This window comes from Bos taurus, chromosome 10, assembly GCF_002263795.3.
Source record: "Bos taurus isolate L1 Dominette 01449 registration number 42190680 breed Hereford chromosome 10, ARS-UCD2.0, whole genome shotgun sequence".
NCBI lineage: Eukaryota > Metazoa > Chordata > Mammalia > Artiodactyla > Bovidae > Bos > Bos taurus.
Window position 1 is genome coordinate 8496224 of NC_037337.1, and position 18527 is coordinate 8514750.

The window sequence follows — 18527 nt, forward strand, 5'->3', positions numbered from 1 at the left end:
TTTGACTTTTCCATTTTCTTTGGGCATCTGCTCATATGTCACTTCCTTGGTGGGGCTTACCCTAAGCACCCTACTTAATACTGCTCCCAGCAGCCTCTACTGTTTCACCTAACACTTACCACTTTCAGCATTCCATATCATTTGTTTATTTATTATGCCTGTTGTTTGAGGTCAAGAGGTCATATTTATTTTGTTAGCATACTCTAAGCAATTAAAAAATCATGTCTACACATAGTAGGTGCTCAATAATATTTGAATAATGACATTATTTTTCCAAAAGTGGAGCACTCCAGTCTTTGAAGGACACATAAGACATCAGAGATTAGTACCTGTATCAGTGGCCAATATGGGAATACAGTTAGGCTCTTATTGCATAAGTCAAATGTTGTTGTTTAGTTGCTAAGTCATGTTCGACTCTCTTGCAACTCCGTAGACTATAGACTGTCAGTCTCCTCTGTCCATGAGATTTCCCAGGCAAGAATATTGGAGTGGGTAGCCATTTCCTTCTCTGGGGGATCTTCCTGACCCAGGGGTCAAACTCATGTCTCCTGCATTGCAGGTGGACTCTTTACCACTGAGCCACCAGGGAAGCATTAGTCAAATATTGAGGCATAAATGTAGAAATGAAATATAAAGTGTTGAGATTCTTGCTTAGCAATCATTATTCAGCCAGACAGATGGGACAAGAGGTTCTGTCACCTTCCCTGACGTTTAGCCTTTGCATATTGAGTTTCTCATGCTAATACCACAGCTACATCAAGTCAAAGGCCAGTGACTTTTTGTACTAACCAATTTATTCTACCTGATTTTTTTCACTGTAGCTCCATTGTTAACAGTTCCATTTGAAGGCTTTCTTTTCACTATCAAGATCCGGAAGGCTGCGTCCCTCACTTCTCTTGGAAGAGCTGCCTCCCACTTCTTTCCAGGAGTAGGTCTGTAGCGAAGGTTCTGGGGGATAGCCTGGCCTGAGGACTGACGGACCCTTGCCCACAGTGAGCCATGAAGAAGGGTGGCTGCCTCACGTGTTACTGGCATGTGATTTCAAGCCATGTGCTAAAAGAAAATATCAAAATCATGCTTAAAAATATGATTTCTCTTCTGGAATCACGGTATTTGAGAAAACAGGAAATGATTCAAGCAGTGTAGAACAACTGACATTTATGATGCATTCAGATGTTAAATGATAAAGGATTATTGGAGAGGCTTAGGTATAAAAGGGTATTGTGGTTTTCTCTTTTTAGAAAAGAGTTTTTTTTCTTTAATAGATACATACAGGTGAAATATGTGGGATTTGCTGTAAAGTAATACAAGAGTTGGAAAGTGGGTAGGGAAAGCATTGAGGTCACATTGGCCAGGAGTGGCTTACTGCTGAAACTGGGTGATGGGTCCATGAGAGTCATTATCCTGTTATTTTCGTTATTCTGTTTATTTTCAGTTTTCAGTTAGTGAAGGATTTTTTAAAATGTAGTGGTAATTATTGACCAATTTCTCTTCTTTCTGATTTTAAGTGAAACACATTCACCCTTTCATCATGAAGATTGGTATTGACTATGGGCTTAAAGGACCAGAAACTTCCCTTCTGTTCGTAATTGTTTAAATGAGAACTGAATGGTGAAGAATGTTAAATGCTTATCATTATCCTGAGATTATTAATATATGTACTTATTCGGTCTGTTGCATGATGTAGTCTTACTCCAGTTGACAGTAAAAGCCCTCTTTTATTTTACAGAAACCCTGTGCTCAGTCATCCAGTCACTCAGGTACCAAGTGCTGCCCGGCAGGGTCACAGCAGGAGCAAGTCAGACAGGTCTTCCCTGCCCCGAACTCCATTCTAGTGGGGAAGAGAGACCATAAACAAACAAATGAACAAGCTCAGGTGCTGGTGTGGCCATCTCTGGCATTGTGGCCCCCAGGGGATCTGGGTTCCAGAGCCCAGGGAATGATGAGGGCACGTGGGTGGTGGTAAGCACTGCCGTCTTCTTTCCAGGGAGTGGGGCTGTACTTTCCTGTGAAGAAAAAGAGGCCTGCTTCCTCACCTTAGCTCCAGTAGCTTCACATTTCATGATTGTTCTTTCCAGATTCAGCAAGTGCTGGGTGTTGCAGTTAGTTTTTGAGGATGTTTTGAGTTCCATCCTTTTTGCGTCTGGATAAAGATTTCAGTGCTAAGTTCGGAGAGGCAGCCTCTAGGTACCTCAGGCAAACCCCAACTGCCCTGACCCCAAATACATGAGCATGTGAACCACAGGCTAACCTATGTTGATGAGCCTGTTACCATTTTACTGATCAGTCCATTTGAAGACAGAGCCACTTAGGAAATTATAAATGGGTAGCAACCTCCAACAGTGGTGCAGCTTGTCTTCTGTGCTCACTCAGACCTCCCAGCTCGCTTACATCACACTGTTTTTAGCACATCTGATATTGGAGAAGCTGTAGGCTGAAGGTGCCCTGCCTTGTTCAGAGACACCCGGGAAGCAGGGGACCAGCTGGGATTTGAACCCAGGGGGCTTCTCTCCAGAGGCTGCATCCTCCACCAGTATCATGTAGGTCTGCTTCCAATCGTCTCTAAGGATGATGACTTCTGTCAAGATCCTCTTTTCTGTGTGTTTCAGGTTTTGCTCATCTTTGCAAAGGAAGATAGTCAGAGTGATGGATTCTGGTGGGCCTGTGACAGAGCCGGTTACAGCTGCAATATTGCTCGGACTCCAGAGTCAGCCCTGGAATGCTTTCTAGATAAACATCATGAGATTATTGTAATCGATCACAGACAGACTCAAAACTTCGATGCAGAAGCAGTGTGCAGGTACCGTAGTTATGTTAATATATTAGCAAATGTCCACTTAACAGCTTAAAATGAAATTCACGTATACATGTCTTTAGTTCCAGCCCAAATGTCTCTAAAATATGTGTTGATGTTTCTAAGCAGTATATATAGATTTCTACGATGAAAGCTATAGCTCCTCCTATGGCCTTTTCTATTTTTCCACATTTGCCTTCCAAAGAATTTAGAGGTGTGAGCTGGGCTCCTCTGAAAACTTTAGGGCATTTTTTCCCCTTGAGTATTGTTCATGTTGCACTTAAAAAAAAAAATGAGATTCACACAGTTCTTATTACACAGATATGGTTTGGATTTAAACCAGATATTTTAATCCTAATTATTCTGTCCCAAAATGAACATCAGAAATGTGTGAAATAGACCATTTCTGCCTGCCTGGCAACAGATGGGTAGATTTTACAGCAGTTGGGGAGGAAAGGCAGCCACTTTTCAGCAGCAGAAGAATCTCCCAAGGATCCAAAGCCCCTGCTTGTTTACAGAAATGCTTGCACTCTGGGGAGGAAACGCTTGTCTGTTCATAAATAAATGCAGTCATCAGAGTTAGCTCTGGATGAACCCATCCATTTGGCACAAGTGGAATGCTTTGAAGCTCAATGGGAAGAGGTCACTAATTAAATACGGGACCAGGACAGACTCCAGTTACAAACAGAATGGGAATTGTCTTGACTATTAGCAAGCGAAATGAAAGGCAGGGAAATGGCTTCTTAGACCTGTTGGTACCCTGACAAGAAATGAGTGCATTTAAGAGAAGCTTCTCCTCATAGGCATCACCTTGCTATTCTTTGACCATTTTCAGTTTCCCAAAGAAGAAACTTTCTTAAGGAACCTATTTTTAAATGTCTTATAGGTCTCAAATAATCCTATCTTCCTGCATAGAAACATTTGCCTGTTTAACTATATAATAAAGTATATCACAAAATATTTCGTATTTTTAGTATTAAGGGAAGAAAGAGTTGTTCAGCCATGTCCAACTCTTTGTGACCCCATGGACTTTAGCTTGGCAGGCTCCTCAGTCCATGGAATTCTCCAGGCAAGAATACTGGAGTGGGTTGCCATTCTCTTCCGCAGGGAATCTTCCTGATTCAGGGATCAAACTCGGGTTTCCTGCATTGCAGGCAGACTCTCTCTACTGTCTGAGTTACCAGGAAAGCCACCAGGGAAGTAATAAGAAATAGATATGTACATATGTGGATATATATGTATGTTGTGTGTATAAAATGATTGTCAGGCTAGAATTGAGTCTCTTATAGCTAAATATATCTGTATTTTCTTGATCTCCACTTACAGTTACATGATTTTTTTAGTAGAAATAGCACAATCCTTTATACATATATAGAATGATATAAGACAGGCTTCAGCTATAAAAAGAAGAAATGAATAGGAAGAATTCTTTTAATTCAGGCAAAGGCACAATTTAGTAGATAAACTTTATAATCTTCCTTGAATATACAGGAAGGTAGTTTTGTTTCCTGTTGAGGGAATTTTTTATCTTAGCTGCTCAGAAAAACACTGAAGCATCTGTGCAGTTCGAAAGCCAGGTTACGTCTCTGCTGGTGCGTTTCCAGTTACTGGTCAACTTGATGGAGAGATTCCTGAATGCTGGATTGTGAGCACGTCTGCCCTAAAATGAGAGGAGACGCATTCCCAGCAGATGTGCGTTATTCATTGTCGTCGGCGGTCCAGGACCCCTGGCTTTTGAGCTGGGCTGGACCTTAGTGTGCTTCTTTGGACCTCAGCCTCACCAGTCCCCGGACCCCCCTTAGTCCTCTCAAGCAGAAAGAGGTCCAAGTCCCTTTGGCCACACCTGTTCCTTCTTTGGAGGAATGAGAGAGAAGAGATCAGTGGCAGGAAGGGACCCAAAACACAGACACCAGTCTCAAAAGAAGCTGAGTGAGCTCCAGCTAGTTATAACATGTTTCCTCTTGCCTAAGCCCCACCCCTTAGAATGCAGCCCAACAGACACCCAGACACCTTGAGGGGGTGGAAGAGGCTGAAGGAAAGTGAGGCATGCGCAGCAGCTCCCTGGAGATGAGCACACACCTCTGAGATGCTGTCCATTGTTTTCATTAGGTGCTCCTGGTATTTCTGCTGAGAATTCAGTAGAAGGCTCCTAAGTAGGAGATAGTGTAGTTTAATGTGACCGGTCCGTGGTAGGGACAGGAGCTTCCCAGGTGGCGCTCGTGGTAAAGAACCTGCCTGCCAGTGCAGGAGATGGAAGAGATGTGGTTTTGATGCCTGGGTCAAGAAGATCCCCTGGAGGAGGGCATGGCAACCCACTCCAGTATTCTTGCCAGAAGAATTCCATGGACAGAGGAGCCATAGGAAGTAATCTGCTGTCCACAGTGAGTTCAGGCCTCTCTTCAAAGGAGCTTATTCAAATACCATTTATCCACAAGGAGACCTGTACTTCCCAGAAAGACAGCAGCTGGCCATCGTCTTGAGCCTTCTCCTCACATGGAGTGAGGTCTCAAGGAACAGACCATGGGAAGGTACATTTTTAGAGGAAGGTGAGGACATTTAGTCACGAGGGTGAAGCAGTATGAGCTGGCTGTCCCTGGGGGAGCACTGGTGCACACACATTAAAATGGAGAGGAGCAGAAATGCCCGGAGCTAGAAAGAAACGAATATAAGCTGCTTCACAGATTCCTCAGGAGCAGCCTGGAGCTTTCACTTCTCAGAGCGGATGGTTCCCTTGTGAGGGATCTCGAAATATGGAGAGGCCAGACCATGGAGATGGATCGAAACAGACATGCTTATTTGTATGAAGGTTCCAATATGTGGCCCTTTCTTAAGAATTCATTGACTCATGACCCCTGACCAGGGGTCTAAACCAGAATCTAAACTGTAGCATAGCACAGTTTCCAGGAAGATTCTTGGACTTCAGAATTCTTCTGTATTTTAACCCTGTTAAATTCCTACTACTATTACTACTACTACTAAGTTGCTTCAGTCATGTCCGACTCTGTGCGACCCCATAGACAGAAGCCCACCAGGCTCCCCCGTCCCTGGGATTCTCTAGGCAAGAACACTGGAGTGGGTTGCCATTTCCTTCTCCAATGCATGAAAGTGAAAAGTGAAAGGGAAGTCGCTCAGTCGTGTCCGACTCTTAGCGACCCCATGGACTGCAGCCTACCAAACTCCTCTGCCCATGGGATTTTCCAGGCAAGAGTACTGGAGTGGGGTGCCATTGCCTTCTCCGTTAAATGACAGACAGGTGGTCATGGTACGACAGACATCATTATAGTAACAGTTACTGCATTGATCGTTTCTCAGCCCTAGTTGATGACTCAGCTGTTTAAAGTATTTGAACAAAAATAACAGTACAACCAAAAAACTGGAGTGGTCCTTTGTACAGTTTTTAAAAGACCTTCGCCTGCACCTGTGTATCCAGCTGCCTTCTTTTAAGATCAACTTTCTGAACTATCTATTATTTTAAAAGAAAAACAGGTCCAACTTAATTAGCTCCTCAAGTACAAACTGATAACTAGAGAATTGTCGGACTGCCAGTTTTCTTGCAGAGTGGAATTTCAATCAGAAAACATGGAATTTAAGTGGAATTTGCCAGTTTTTGAAGTGGAACATTGGCAGATCTGACCTACTGGAGAATTGCCCGGGAATTTCTTTTAGATGTGTTGGGGGGGGGGGTGTGTTTTTTTTGTTTGGTTTTTTGGGTTTGTTTTTTTTTTTAGTAAAACAAAGATTGTCCTGATCCATAAGAGCATCTTCCTTTGTTGTCTTCCACATGTTTTCAGACTCCTTCTTTACAGGGACGTTTGATTTCCTTCCGTTTTCCCTTTGAAGAAGTCCCACAGTCAGTCAGTCATCAGAACGAGGCCACATCGCCTGGTCTGACATGGCGCTTTCTTGTTTCAGGTCAATCCGGGCTACGAACCCCTCGGAGCACGCAGTGATCCTCGCCGTGGTCTCACAAGCGTAAGCTCACCCCCAGCTCCCCGCTGGGAGCCCCGCTGTTCCTCCTGAAACCTTCTCTGACGTAACACATTCTCAGAGCTAGCAAAGCCACGGGGGAGGTCTTTGGCCTAACACCAGCAACCTTCGATCTCACTTGGGATTTTCCTTGTTTTGCAAGTTTCTAGAAATATGTAGGCCTTTCTCTTTATCCTCTCTAATTTCTGTTAGCACCTCAGGAAAAGAATGGTTACTCACTGTATGCCAGAAATGAGTGGAAAATCTCAGGAGGAGGAGGTCTGAACAGAATGTTGTTCCAGCTTACCTTTTTTCTTTGAAGAAAAGAGATAGGGAAATGCTTGTTTTTTCACTTAAGAAAAAATAAATTATACCATGAGAACTGGCACCAAAGCCACTGCCAGAAAAGGAATGTGCAATCTCTGTTAGGACCGTTATGTGGCTAGAAGCAGGACGAAAGGATAGATGCCAGTGCTGGAAGGGAAAAAGAGGGCTTGAGCTGTAGGTCGGAGACTGTGGGATGAGAAACCCCTGTGCTGCGTGTAGAACATGGCCCGCACTTAGAATGAGAGGCCAGGAAGGAGAAAAGCTGCGTGTACAGCCGGCATGATGAGACCCTTTGCCCATCCCAAAATGTGTCGTAGCCACTTAATGGCCATCACTAGCTTTGGAGAGCATAAGACCTTAATTTGAGCCCAGGACTGACTGGACTTGGCCCCGTTCTGAGAGTTGGCACAGATTCTGCCCCGGAGGAGCTAACAGACCAGCAGCTCAGAGTGTCGGTCTCCCTCAGACGGGCCCTACCCAGGGGGAGATTTAAAATATCCACTCCGAGGCCATATTGGGACAGTAAGAAATCCTGGCTTCCAAGTCTTGCCCTATCCAAAGACTCCTCCTGACCTGCGACTCCTTGAGTGTCTTGTTAGGAGCTGTGTCTCTTCACTTTGACACCTACCACAGGGTCTGAGGCAAGGAACGTAAAGAAACTGTCCCACTGGCCTCAGCATCTTGTGATGACAGGATCTCGAGGGAAAGAGCGAGGGGACTAGCCTTCTTCAGCCTCTTTGCTTATATTTTATCTTCTGGGGACTGAGAACTCTTAACAGGGTCTTAGAGCCTTGACGTGGGTACCAGACCACACAGCATCTGCCCAAGCATGGCTGATTCCATGGGCCCAAAAACAAAATATTCGTTTTTTTCCTGCTCATATAGCAAAAATGTGTGCTGGTCCTTGACAAGTGGTGGTTTGTTGTGTCTCGTTATGAGTTTTCACTTTTTTCCCTGTTTTTTGAAAATATTTCATTTATAGAGGAAGTTCATAATGCTTCCCAGGTGGCGGGTAGTGGTAAAGAACTCGCCTGCCAATGCAGGAGACATAAGAAATGCGGGTTCAATCCCTGGGTCAGGAAGATTCCCCTGGAGGAGGAAATGGCAACCGACTACAGTATTCTTGGCTGGGATAGCCCATGGACAGAGGAGCCTGGCAGGTTATAGTCCATGGGGTCACAGAGAGTCATGCACGACTGAGGTGACTCGGCACGCACAGTAATAAAATTAATGCTGCTTGTACCATCCGGCTTATGAAGTAGGACATGATTCATACCTCTGGAGCCCGTTTTGTGCCCCTACTTATTTATTGACCAGAGAGGGTAGAACCTTGAGTTCCTGAAGAGGGAGGGAGAAGAGCTTTTCCCTGTCATGTGGGATTCAGCCACAGGTGATGAGGCAGATATGCCCTGGGATTTCTGGGCAGGCAGAGCTGTCTGCTTCTCCGGCCAATCCCTAGTGTCCTATTTTTCATCCCTTTTTCTACGGCACGTGCTGCATGTCTCTTGCGGGCTGTCTTGGGGACACCATCTCTTATAAAGATGACAGCAGAGCTTCAGCACGACTTCACGATCAGCTGACCCCATCCCCACCTTGTACTTAAACTGCAGCTCTGAGACCTGGAGGCAGGCTCAGTGCAGGAAGCCACCCCGTGAAATGAGAGCCAGTGAGTTTTGTCTCCTTCCCTCTAACTTGGCTCTCCTGATGGTTCTCCTCTCCTGTTGGCTCTGGGGCGCTGCGGCCCCTGATGCCAGTTGTCCTCCTGAGAGTTGGACCCAGCTAGGTCTAGGGGTGGGCGTCGTGCTTCCAGAATGTCTGGGGGTGTCAAAGGGCACAGTGCTCTGCAGGGTGAGCGTTGCACATACATCGTCCCTCGATGCGCTGCTCCTGTACACTTGCTCCAACTCTGAGGGAGCCTCTCGTGCATACCTGTGCCACCATTCTCACCCACACTGCTGGAGTTCCCTCTACTGTCTCTGCTCTTTTTGCATCCAGAGGCGGATGTGTGAGTCTGGCTTCCTGTAAGACAGGTGCCCGCTGCAGGTGTGTGCTGGCCAGTAAGCTACTCTTGGAGCCAGCTCCCTGCTTCCTCCTCGCTGTCTCAACATTTCAGTGTGAAGAGCCCTGGTTGTATCTGTTGAGTGATCACGTTTTCTGCTCTGTGGCAGATCCGGCAACTATGAAGAGGCCTCTGTGCTCCCTCTTCTGCACGCGGGCTTCAACAGGGTACGTAAAGGACGACCTGGCACCTCCCACAGGTGCAGCTGTGTGTCTTGTCACAGACATTCAGCCCCAGGACTGGGAGGGAAAGCTGTTCTCGTGGGGGGGTGACAAGCGTCTGCTGGCCAGGCTTTTTCCCTTGTTCTCTCATAACTTCATTTATCATAGCAACAGATATGTAATAGCTAAAAATCCGTCTTACTATATCAGGTCAAAATTCCATAGTCCCAAAGTAATCCCTCTTAAACCAGTTAGCATATGTGTATGTGATTATCAGTAGTCCCTAGATCGGCGCACAGGGTTCCATGGTCTTCAGGGCCCAGCCAGAGCTAACACCCCAGACACAGGCCCCTGATTCCAACAGCATCTGAGAAACTCCTAGTTGAAACCATACTTGTCAGCAAAGAAGAATTCTGAGTGATGGCTCCATGAGTAACCCTGATATTCAATTTTAAGATGAAGACTGCTTACTCAAGGAAACTTAACAAGCTCCAGAGGCTTACCAGTAGCTCAGGGGAGGGGCAGTCTGAAGGTTTGATTGGAGGTGAGGCCTTGTGCATACAAATGGAAAGCCCCATGATGGAATCAGTTTGAGAGAGAAGAAAAAGGGGTGGAGAAAGAGCATCAAAATATGGCTGCTTAAAGGGAATATATTTCACAAGATTAAGGTATTACAGATCCTTACAGAGAAATTGTGGAGGACCTCACTTTCTACACAACTTGATTTTTTTTTTAATAACAAACATCTATTTCTTCTATTAGAAAATAAAATATTACCCTTTGGAAAAAAAACAGAGATCCACAGCTGACTTAGGCAGCTTGAGGGCTGCTGCTTTAAACCAAAAACAACAGCAAAGAAAAATTCTGTGACAACTACATGAATAACACTGAAGCTCAACTAGAAGATTAAGATTGATTAAGGAGACTTACCACCAAACTAGATAACTGGGTTTACCTGGTGTCTCGGAATCCCGTGATTGGGGTAATCTGAACGATGCATCCTTTTCCTGCAAAAATAGGAGACCGCCAGAGCCTTGTGAATTATGAGAAGTCCTTTGGGTGCTTTAAGCAATGGGTATTTCACTCTCCTAGGTTCAGAAAGAGAATCCCTCTTTTGTTGTCAGTCCCAGAGAAGCAGAAATTGCCCATGGGATGCCATTCTTCTGGGCTTCAGTGTGCTTCCGTGGGGGAGTAACAGTGGTACGTAAAACATTGAAGGGGGTGCCACGGTTCACACGTGACAGGGTCGCGCGGTTCTGGGCAGCCCCCTCACTCACCCCTGACACCTGCCTCCTGTCCGTCATCACACCTTCAGAGGCTGGCACTCGCTTCTGGACGCTCTTCTCGTGTGCCGCTCCGTCTTAATGAGACGGTGCTTCTGAGCTTCCGAACGGAGAGTTAGTTGCACGAGGAAAATCATCTAAGAAGTCATGTTGTGGGAACGTCTTTACTGACTCATTTTCTGAGAAATGACTGGTGTTCGTAAATCTGCTGTGGAACGTTGACCACCTCTGCACCCCAGCCCATCTCTGCCCTTCACGTCTGAGGCAGGGCCTCTCAGAATATGAGCGTGGAGGTCCTCTCCATTCCCCGGGAGCAGGTTGGGGAAGGCACAACACACCATGGGGACAGCGATGAGCCCCTATTGCCGTGTGTGCTGTTGAGTGTCCCTTTGGAATTCAGCTTTAGGTTCACTGATCCTGCTTCCAACCAACTGTGACGTTCCCCACCATCAGTGTGGAGACTGATGGTGTTTGGAGTGGTGCGTCTTGTCTGGAGGGCTGAGATTGCCTGTCTACTCAGAGAAAATCTCAGGAGAAACACCTGTCCACTTTGGGTGCAAATGCTACTGAGTAAATTTAGGAGGGATGATACAGTTGTTCCTTTTTATTCTTTTTGTAACCTGTCTGTGCTGCTCTGGAAGGTTTCACTTCTCCATCTAGATACAGTACTACTTTCTGCGGACAGCCTTGGGGAATGAAGCCCTTTGTGAAAGCATGAAAAACAGTAGCCGTCAGGGGCCACCCTGTATTCTTTAGTCCTGGGTCTGATCAAGGCCATTTGCCAGCCAGGTCAGGGTGCCCCCAAGTAGTTGGGGCTCTTTCCCAGAGAAGCACACCACACCTGCCAGGTTTTCCATCCCAAGTTACCACAGCACAGAATCGGCTGAGGCTGCTCCCCAGGTGGCCAGTCTCCTTTTTTGGGCAAAATCCTGTCTCTGGCAACTTTCTACCCAAGCACCCTTCCAAATATGCCAGCTATTCTTCTTGCCTTCTGTGAAGTTATTTCCCACCTCTGAGTTATTTTGCTTATGCTAAATCATCTGCTGAAACTCAGCTCTGTGTCACTAGCTAATTGGCCAGTGCTTCAGTCAGCGGGTCTTGAATGGGGACCCGGGAACACGCCGTGCCATCAAGTATCCCGCAGCAGCTCTGCTCGAAGCCTCGGTAGCTCTGTGTGAGCGAGCGGCCGGCTGCATGGCGCTTGGGCTACTCCGAGCCTTTTAGAAAGAGCATCTCAGCAGAGGGCCATTGCAGCTGGGTTTTGCATCAACCTGTGTGTACCACTTTTTCTACTTGGAATGACGTTGACATGACATCATTGCAGTGGAATCGTTCCAAGGGATATCATTACGAGTTCATTCAGCAGGTGTTCAGGGAGCACGGGCTCTGTGTGAGGCACTGTGCTTGTGTGTCAAGGATGCAGTGATCAGACAGTTCCTCCCTGCAGAGGTGTCTTATGGAGGAAGAATTGGGGAACTAAGACTTACTATTTGTCAGACCCCAATCTAGGTGATTGACCTGATCCTCATCTACAGATGAGAGGTTTGGTATTTTCTCTATTTTTGTGGAAGAGGAAACAGACTCAAAATGACTAGCTTGCAGAGCTTATACTCAAAACAAGTCAAGATGCAAATCTACGGTGTTTAACTGCCAACTCCTTGCCTGGTCCACCAAAGTCATATTTCCCAAACTGTTTCAAGGAATTTTAGTGGCCAAAGCTCTTACGAGGCGTCCATGACAAAAGGCTGCTGTGGTCAAGTGAGTGTGAAAAATCAGTGAAGACTCTGCTTCTCCTCCTGTCCTGGGAACGTACAGTGCCTGTTGGTGTCACCTGAGCGTGTGGAGAAATACTGTGCTAAAGACACATGCCTACATTTCTGGAAGCAGGGCCCGGGAATCTGCATTTTAACCAAACATCCATGTTATTCTTAGCATGTTGAAGTTTGAGGAGCACTGTTCTTGGTTCACTCAGTTTATTTCAGATTTTTGCATTAACTAGTGAGAGTTGGACTGTGAAGAAGGCTGAGCGCCAAAGAATTGATGCTTTTGAACTGTGGTGTTGGAGAAGACTCTTGAGAGTCCCTTGGACTGCAAGGAGATCCAACCAGTCCATTCTGAAGGAGATCAGCCCTGGGATTTCTTTGGAAGGAATGATGCTAAAGCTGAAACTGCAGTACTTTGGCCACCTCATGTGAAGAGCTGACTCATTGGAAAAGACTCTGATGCTGGGAGGGATTGGGGGCAGGAGGAGAAGGGGACGACAGAGGATGAGATGGCTGGTGGCGTCACTGACTCGATGGACGTGAGTCTGGGTGAACTCCGGGAGTTGGTGATGGACAGGGAGGCCTGGCGTGCTGCGATTCATGGGGTCGCAAAGAGTCGGACATGACTGAGCGACTGAACTGACTGACTGACTGAACTATAGTCTTAAAATTCCCCAAAGATTTTCCTACTGCCTTTAGTCTATAAAACACTCACTGAGTGTCACTTTCGTGCAAACAAAGCACTCCAGTGTTTAGAAACTGTCACCCACTGGAAGGCTGACCTTTACCACACTGAAAGTTCTTAGGAGACCTAAAGGAAAATAAGAATCATAAAAAATTACTACTTGGCTATGAAAGTGAAAATATAACATCATTTTATATTTTATATGTATAAGCATATACATATAATATGTATGCTTATACATATAAAATATATTCATATATACAGAGATATAATAAAAGTCTAAGGTAAATAAACCAAAATTAATGATATCTCTAGCCTTATGATATTATCAGTGATTTGGAGATTTTTCTACACTTTATACACTTTAATGTTATTAAAAAGAAATATAACTGTTTATCTCATCCTTTTCAAGAACTTATTTTATTATGATCATTTTTTGTGCTTTATGAAGCATCATCTCACACTTCTCAGAGCTCGGATACAGACTGACACGTAATCTCCAGCTGCCCAGAAGCTCAACCAAAACTTCAGCATGTTTGACTTTGTTTTGCAAATAGAAAGTATTTCCCTCCCTGTGTCTTCATGGTTCCCCTTCTGTTCTTAGCCCTTCCCAGCTTCTTCCTGGGATAGTGGCACCAGAGGCACAGGGAGAGTCGGGGGACCTTTGCCTGTGATCCCCAGGGAGGTGCCGTCCACGCTACATATGTGGAAGTGTGTGTGTGTGTGTGCACGTGTGCACATGTGTGTGAAGGAGACAGACACGGGAGAGGGAGCAGTGTGAGGCACTCCAATGAGGAAAGAAGCAAAGACCTTCCCTTCCGTCTAGGAGACATCACTCACGGTGCACACACGGTGAAGGAGTCCAGGCTCAGGTTTCAGAAGACTTCCCTCCGTGCAGCAGCAGCCCAGATGCTTCAGTAATTAGCAAGGCTGGGGAGGTGTTCCAACCCTTGCGTGTTTATTTTCCTATGAATGTTCATAATGAACTTTTCCCCATCTTTGTTATAGTTAACTGTACAATATTACCTGCTTTCTTGTTTCGTATACATTTTAACAGGCATTTCAAATACCCTGACAGCTGTTTTATTTCATCTCATCTTACTTACTAGTTGTCTTATATAACAAAGTTACCTGAGGTTGGAGAAACAAGCCTTTTTTAACTGTTTAAGAAGTAATTGTATTTGTCTTATGTATTATCTTTGCTTTTTTCCCACAGAGATTTATGGAGAACAGCAGCATAATCGCTTGCTACAATGAACTGATTCAAATAGAACATGGGGAAGTTCTCTCACAGTTCAAATTAAGGTATGTAGTGAAATAGGATGAACACGAGGTTAACCGTTCTGTAGCCAAGCTTGTCTGTCCTCAGGCTGAGGGTCACAACCGAACCCCAGAGATTCTGCAGCTATTGAGCAAGTGATGGTAGCTGCTAAAAGAGAGAGTCTAAACTGGGAGCCCTTTGGTATAATGAAATAAATTGGAAGCATTTCTTCTTTTGACAGTATTTTCCACTATTTACAGCAGTTTTAAAATTATACCCTAGGAAAAGTACTGTTTAACTTCTGTACAATTATATGGAGATTAAGAATAGCCTTTGAGCATTAGTACTTAGTACCTGCAACATTTATAAATTCCTACTTGGATTGGTATAGATGGGGGCAGACCCAGGGGTATCTTTATTATGCTAACTATGGTAATTGTTACCTATTTGTGATAGCAGTTGCCTGAGACCTACTTGTGGCCTCAGTATGCATGAGGTATCTTCCAGAGCGTTTTGAAGTCTCTGTGTGCATGTCTGGTGCTCTTAGCTTCTCTGTGGTGCTCACTTCTGAGATAAATGGATTCTCTCGGTGTCTGGGTGGTAGGATACTCTGCTTCTGGGGCTTCTTGAAACAGCTGAGTTCTAGCCCATGCCTGCTTTTGCTCAGGCTCTGCTCTGGCACACTCTCAGGACCTTGATTTCTTCAACCTGTCCCTATGAGCAGAGAGAGCAGGGGAAAGAAGAGGCTCAGGGCAGCTTGTAGCCCCTGGGAGGCCAGTCTCAAGGGGCTGCAGGCTACAGGGTGCTAGAAGGGCCCTGGCTCCTCTCTCCAGCAGACTGAGGGGTCAACCTGGCTTTCAGTGTGTGCGTGTGTGCTAAGTTGCTTCAGTCACGTCCAACTCTGTGCAACCATATGGACTGTAGCCTGCCAGGCTTTCAGACTCAGCGAAAAATAAATAAGACAGCATATCTTTGAAATGGCTCTATTTCTTAACTTCATTACTGAATTTGCTTTCAAAGAGAACAAAACCCTTTCTAAACTTAACTTTTCTGGGCCATCCTCTGTTCCTTGAAAGAAAAATGGATGGGCATGAACCCACAGAGACAGGCTCTTCTGTGATTCCCCCTGCTCAGGGAAGTCAACTGTTTGGTGGCTAGACAGCCCTAAGAAGTGTGGGGTAAACGCTCCCTTTTGCAGTCTTAAACAATTGAGAATCTCAAACCAGTTGGGAGTTCTTTGGTAAGGAAAATAAATCCCTTGGTTTCTTTGTATCCATATATTTATTAGCTTCAGGGAACTTCATAGAATTTCTTAGGGAAACCACATTGCCTTTACTACAGCAATTTATGAGTTTTAATTGTACTTTAATTGTTTTTATTCCTGGGGGTCTCTTCTGTTTTTATGGAGAGTGAAAAAGACTTTGTACTTTTATTTTAGATGTTTTCACAATAAATAGGATTAGGAAAAGAGAGATTTCATTTTGGTTTAATTCTTCAACAGTGTTTGATCTACCACAAAAGTGAACTGCAGACGCCTTACTGCTTTGATCGGTAATTCCCTCATTACTGAGTTTTCCTAGGCAGCATGAAGTTTGATGGCACAGGTCAGAGGGCAGAAGGTACCTCGTCAAGGGGGAGTGGAGCGAAGGCAGATCTGGCAATTTGAAATAAACATCCGCAGGCAGCACTGGAGATAAAAAGGAAAGGGCTTTAGGTTATCGTGCTGATGAAATCTGCTCAGAGCCAGGGGACTGAGAACTTCTCAAGGACTCACAGATTCAGAACTCGGCAAGGTTCTAAGCACCTAACAGTGTGCAAGTCCCATAACTTCTCACCCGACAGTGGCTGGAGCTGGTTTGCAGAGTTGGGCTCATTGTAAAGTTGTAGTGAAATGCCTTGGGTTCTTAGTCCAAATCTGCATCACGCCGGTGAACGGACCTGGCCCAGCAGCTGCGGTCCCAGGAAGGTGGGTTTACTCAGAACCCTGACCCCCTCATCTTCTGCACCAGCTTCAGCTTGGCTGATAGGAAGCCTCCCTTCCCAGTCACAAGCATTTGGGAGCAGCCCCTGCAGCGGGGAAGGGAGGCAAGTTCTCTGCAAGAGAAGACAGAGGAGGAAGGACTAAGTGGTCAGGTCCTTCTGATGCTGTTTGGCTGGTTGTACCTCAACTATCTTCAGCGCCCTTCTTGTGTTTTGGAGAAGTAGCGGTGGGGTGTGTGGTTTGATTCTCCCTAGGCCTAGTGGATGGGAGAGACAGTGACCCTCCATGGTCTCTCCAGCTCCTTAGGGTGCTTCAGGACATCTAAACCATCTACCTGCACCCCAGGGGCTGACAGGCAACTCTGTGACTTGCTGTTGATAGGGGAAATGAGGCTCTGTGTTATACAATGCCAGAATAATTATAGACTAATTATATAATACTTTTCCCTGCAATTCCACCCCCAGCTGCAGCTAAATATGTGACATTACTAGCATTCAGCAAGGACACGCTGTGCTGCGTGGATAATACTGGATGTTGGAGGCAGACACTTCTGTCCAGTCTTCGTGGATGGTGACCACATTTACTTAACCAAGAAAAAAGATCATGTAATCAAACATAAGATACCTAATCTAGAAATTCCGTTATATGAGAATAACTTTTAAAGATAGAACAGAATCATACTTCTGTGTACATGTGGTGGATCGCTTTATTGAACAGAAGAATTCATGAGAGGGGGAATGGCTAGGGAGACAAGGGGGGACTGATGACCATTTATCACTTATGTTCTTGTGCTTCTTTATCGTGAAAAGAACTACGTTAACCAAAATATCAGTAGGATTTGGGTATTTACTGGGAGTTTAAGCTGATGTGCATGCCAAATCGCTTCAGTCATGTCCACCCCTATGGGCTGTGAGTTTACACTAATGAAGGATGAGCTATTGTTTCATCATTAGGCAGTCTGATACCCATTATCTGAGGCTTACACTTGGATCAGTTTATTTTACTCCAAGTCTTAAGACAGTAGCAGTCCTCCATTTTAGAAAGAATCAATTCCTGATGCGCAAACCTTGGTATTCTGTGGAACACTACACCTCTCGTTACCAACCGATGTTTATAGAGCACTTTATCCTCACATGGGCTCTGCGTGACAGTCGTCGTGTTACAGGAGTGGAAACCGAGCTGTGATGGCTTAAAGTAAGCAGCCTGCACTGCATCACTGCCCAGGAACGCTTCTGGCTGGTGGCATGTCCACGACTCCCTCCCTGCCACTTGCACACTCCTGCTGGGATGTGAGTTTGTGTCCAGAACCGTCGCCCTTCACGCCACCACCTTGCACAATGCATCCTACCCTGGTTCTACAGCCTCGGTGTGTATGTCTCAGAGGGCTGTGCATGTTTTGTTGGAGTAGATTCTAGAGTCCCTTTGTTAGGAACACAAGAGATCATGTAACCCAGCCACCGCAGCACAACTGACAGAGGAAACACTGAGAGCCAGAGAGACTCTTGGCACGGTCACGAGGACCTGATACGTAGGTGCCAGTGCTGGAGCAGAATCCAGGCACCCTGTGTTAAGTCAGGCGCACTCTGCACACTGTCATAGCACTGTGTTCCCTGTAGATGTTCTGCCTGTTGTTCTTCAGTCGCTCAGTCATGTCAGACTCTTTGTGATCAGCACGCCAGGCTTCCCTGTCCTTCACCATCTCCCAGAGTTTGCTCAAACTCATGTCCATTGACTCGGTGATGCCACCCAACCATCTCGTCCTCTGTTGTCCCCTTCTCCTCCTGCCCTCACTCTTTCCCAGCATCAGGGTCTTTTCCCATGCGTTGGCTCTTTGCCTCAGGTGGCCAAAGTATTGGAGCTTCAGCATCAGTCCTTCCAATGAATATTCAGGGTTGATTTCCTTTAGGACTGACTTGTTTGATCTCCTTGCAGTCCAAGGGACTCTCAAGAGTCTCCTCCAATATCACAGTCTGAAAGCATCAATTCTTTAGCACTCAGCCTTCTTTATGTTCCATCCATGGTCTCACATCCATACACGACTACTGGAAAAATCAAAGCTTTGATAAAAGGGTCTTTGCAGGCAAAGTAATGTCTCTGCTTTTTAATACACTGTCTAGATTTATCATAGCTTTGTGATATTTACCTGCTTCATGTGAATCTTCATGGACAACTAAGAAGATGAAGGGGAAATGGTTACATTACTAGTACTTCTTGGCTTTTCACAACAATATTCTGTTTCTCTGGAGC

General features: G+C 45.5%; 1 protein-coding gene across 6 annotated transcripts in view; it reads left to right on the forward strand.

The window, feature by feature from the left end:
- Positions 1–18527, forward strand: part of PDE8B (phosphodiesterase 8B) — a 255295-nt gene that overhangs the window by 159547 nt on the left and 77221 nt on the right. For all 6 annotated transcript variants that reach the window (XM_024997900.2, XM_024997898.2, XM_024997899.2 and 3 more), the window contains exons 3-6: positions 2610–2800; positions 6707–6766; positions 9256–9313; positions 14255–14343. In XM_024997900.2, the coding sequence (XP_024853668.1) occupies positions 2610–2800; positions 6707–6766; positions 9256–9313; positions 14255–14343 (398 nt within the window). The remainder of the gene's footprint in view (positions 1–2609; positions 2801–6706; positions 6767–9255; positions 9314–14254; positions 14344–18527) is intronic.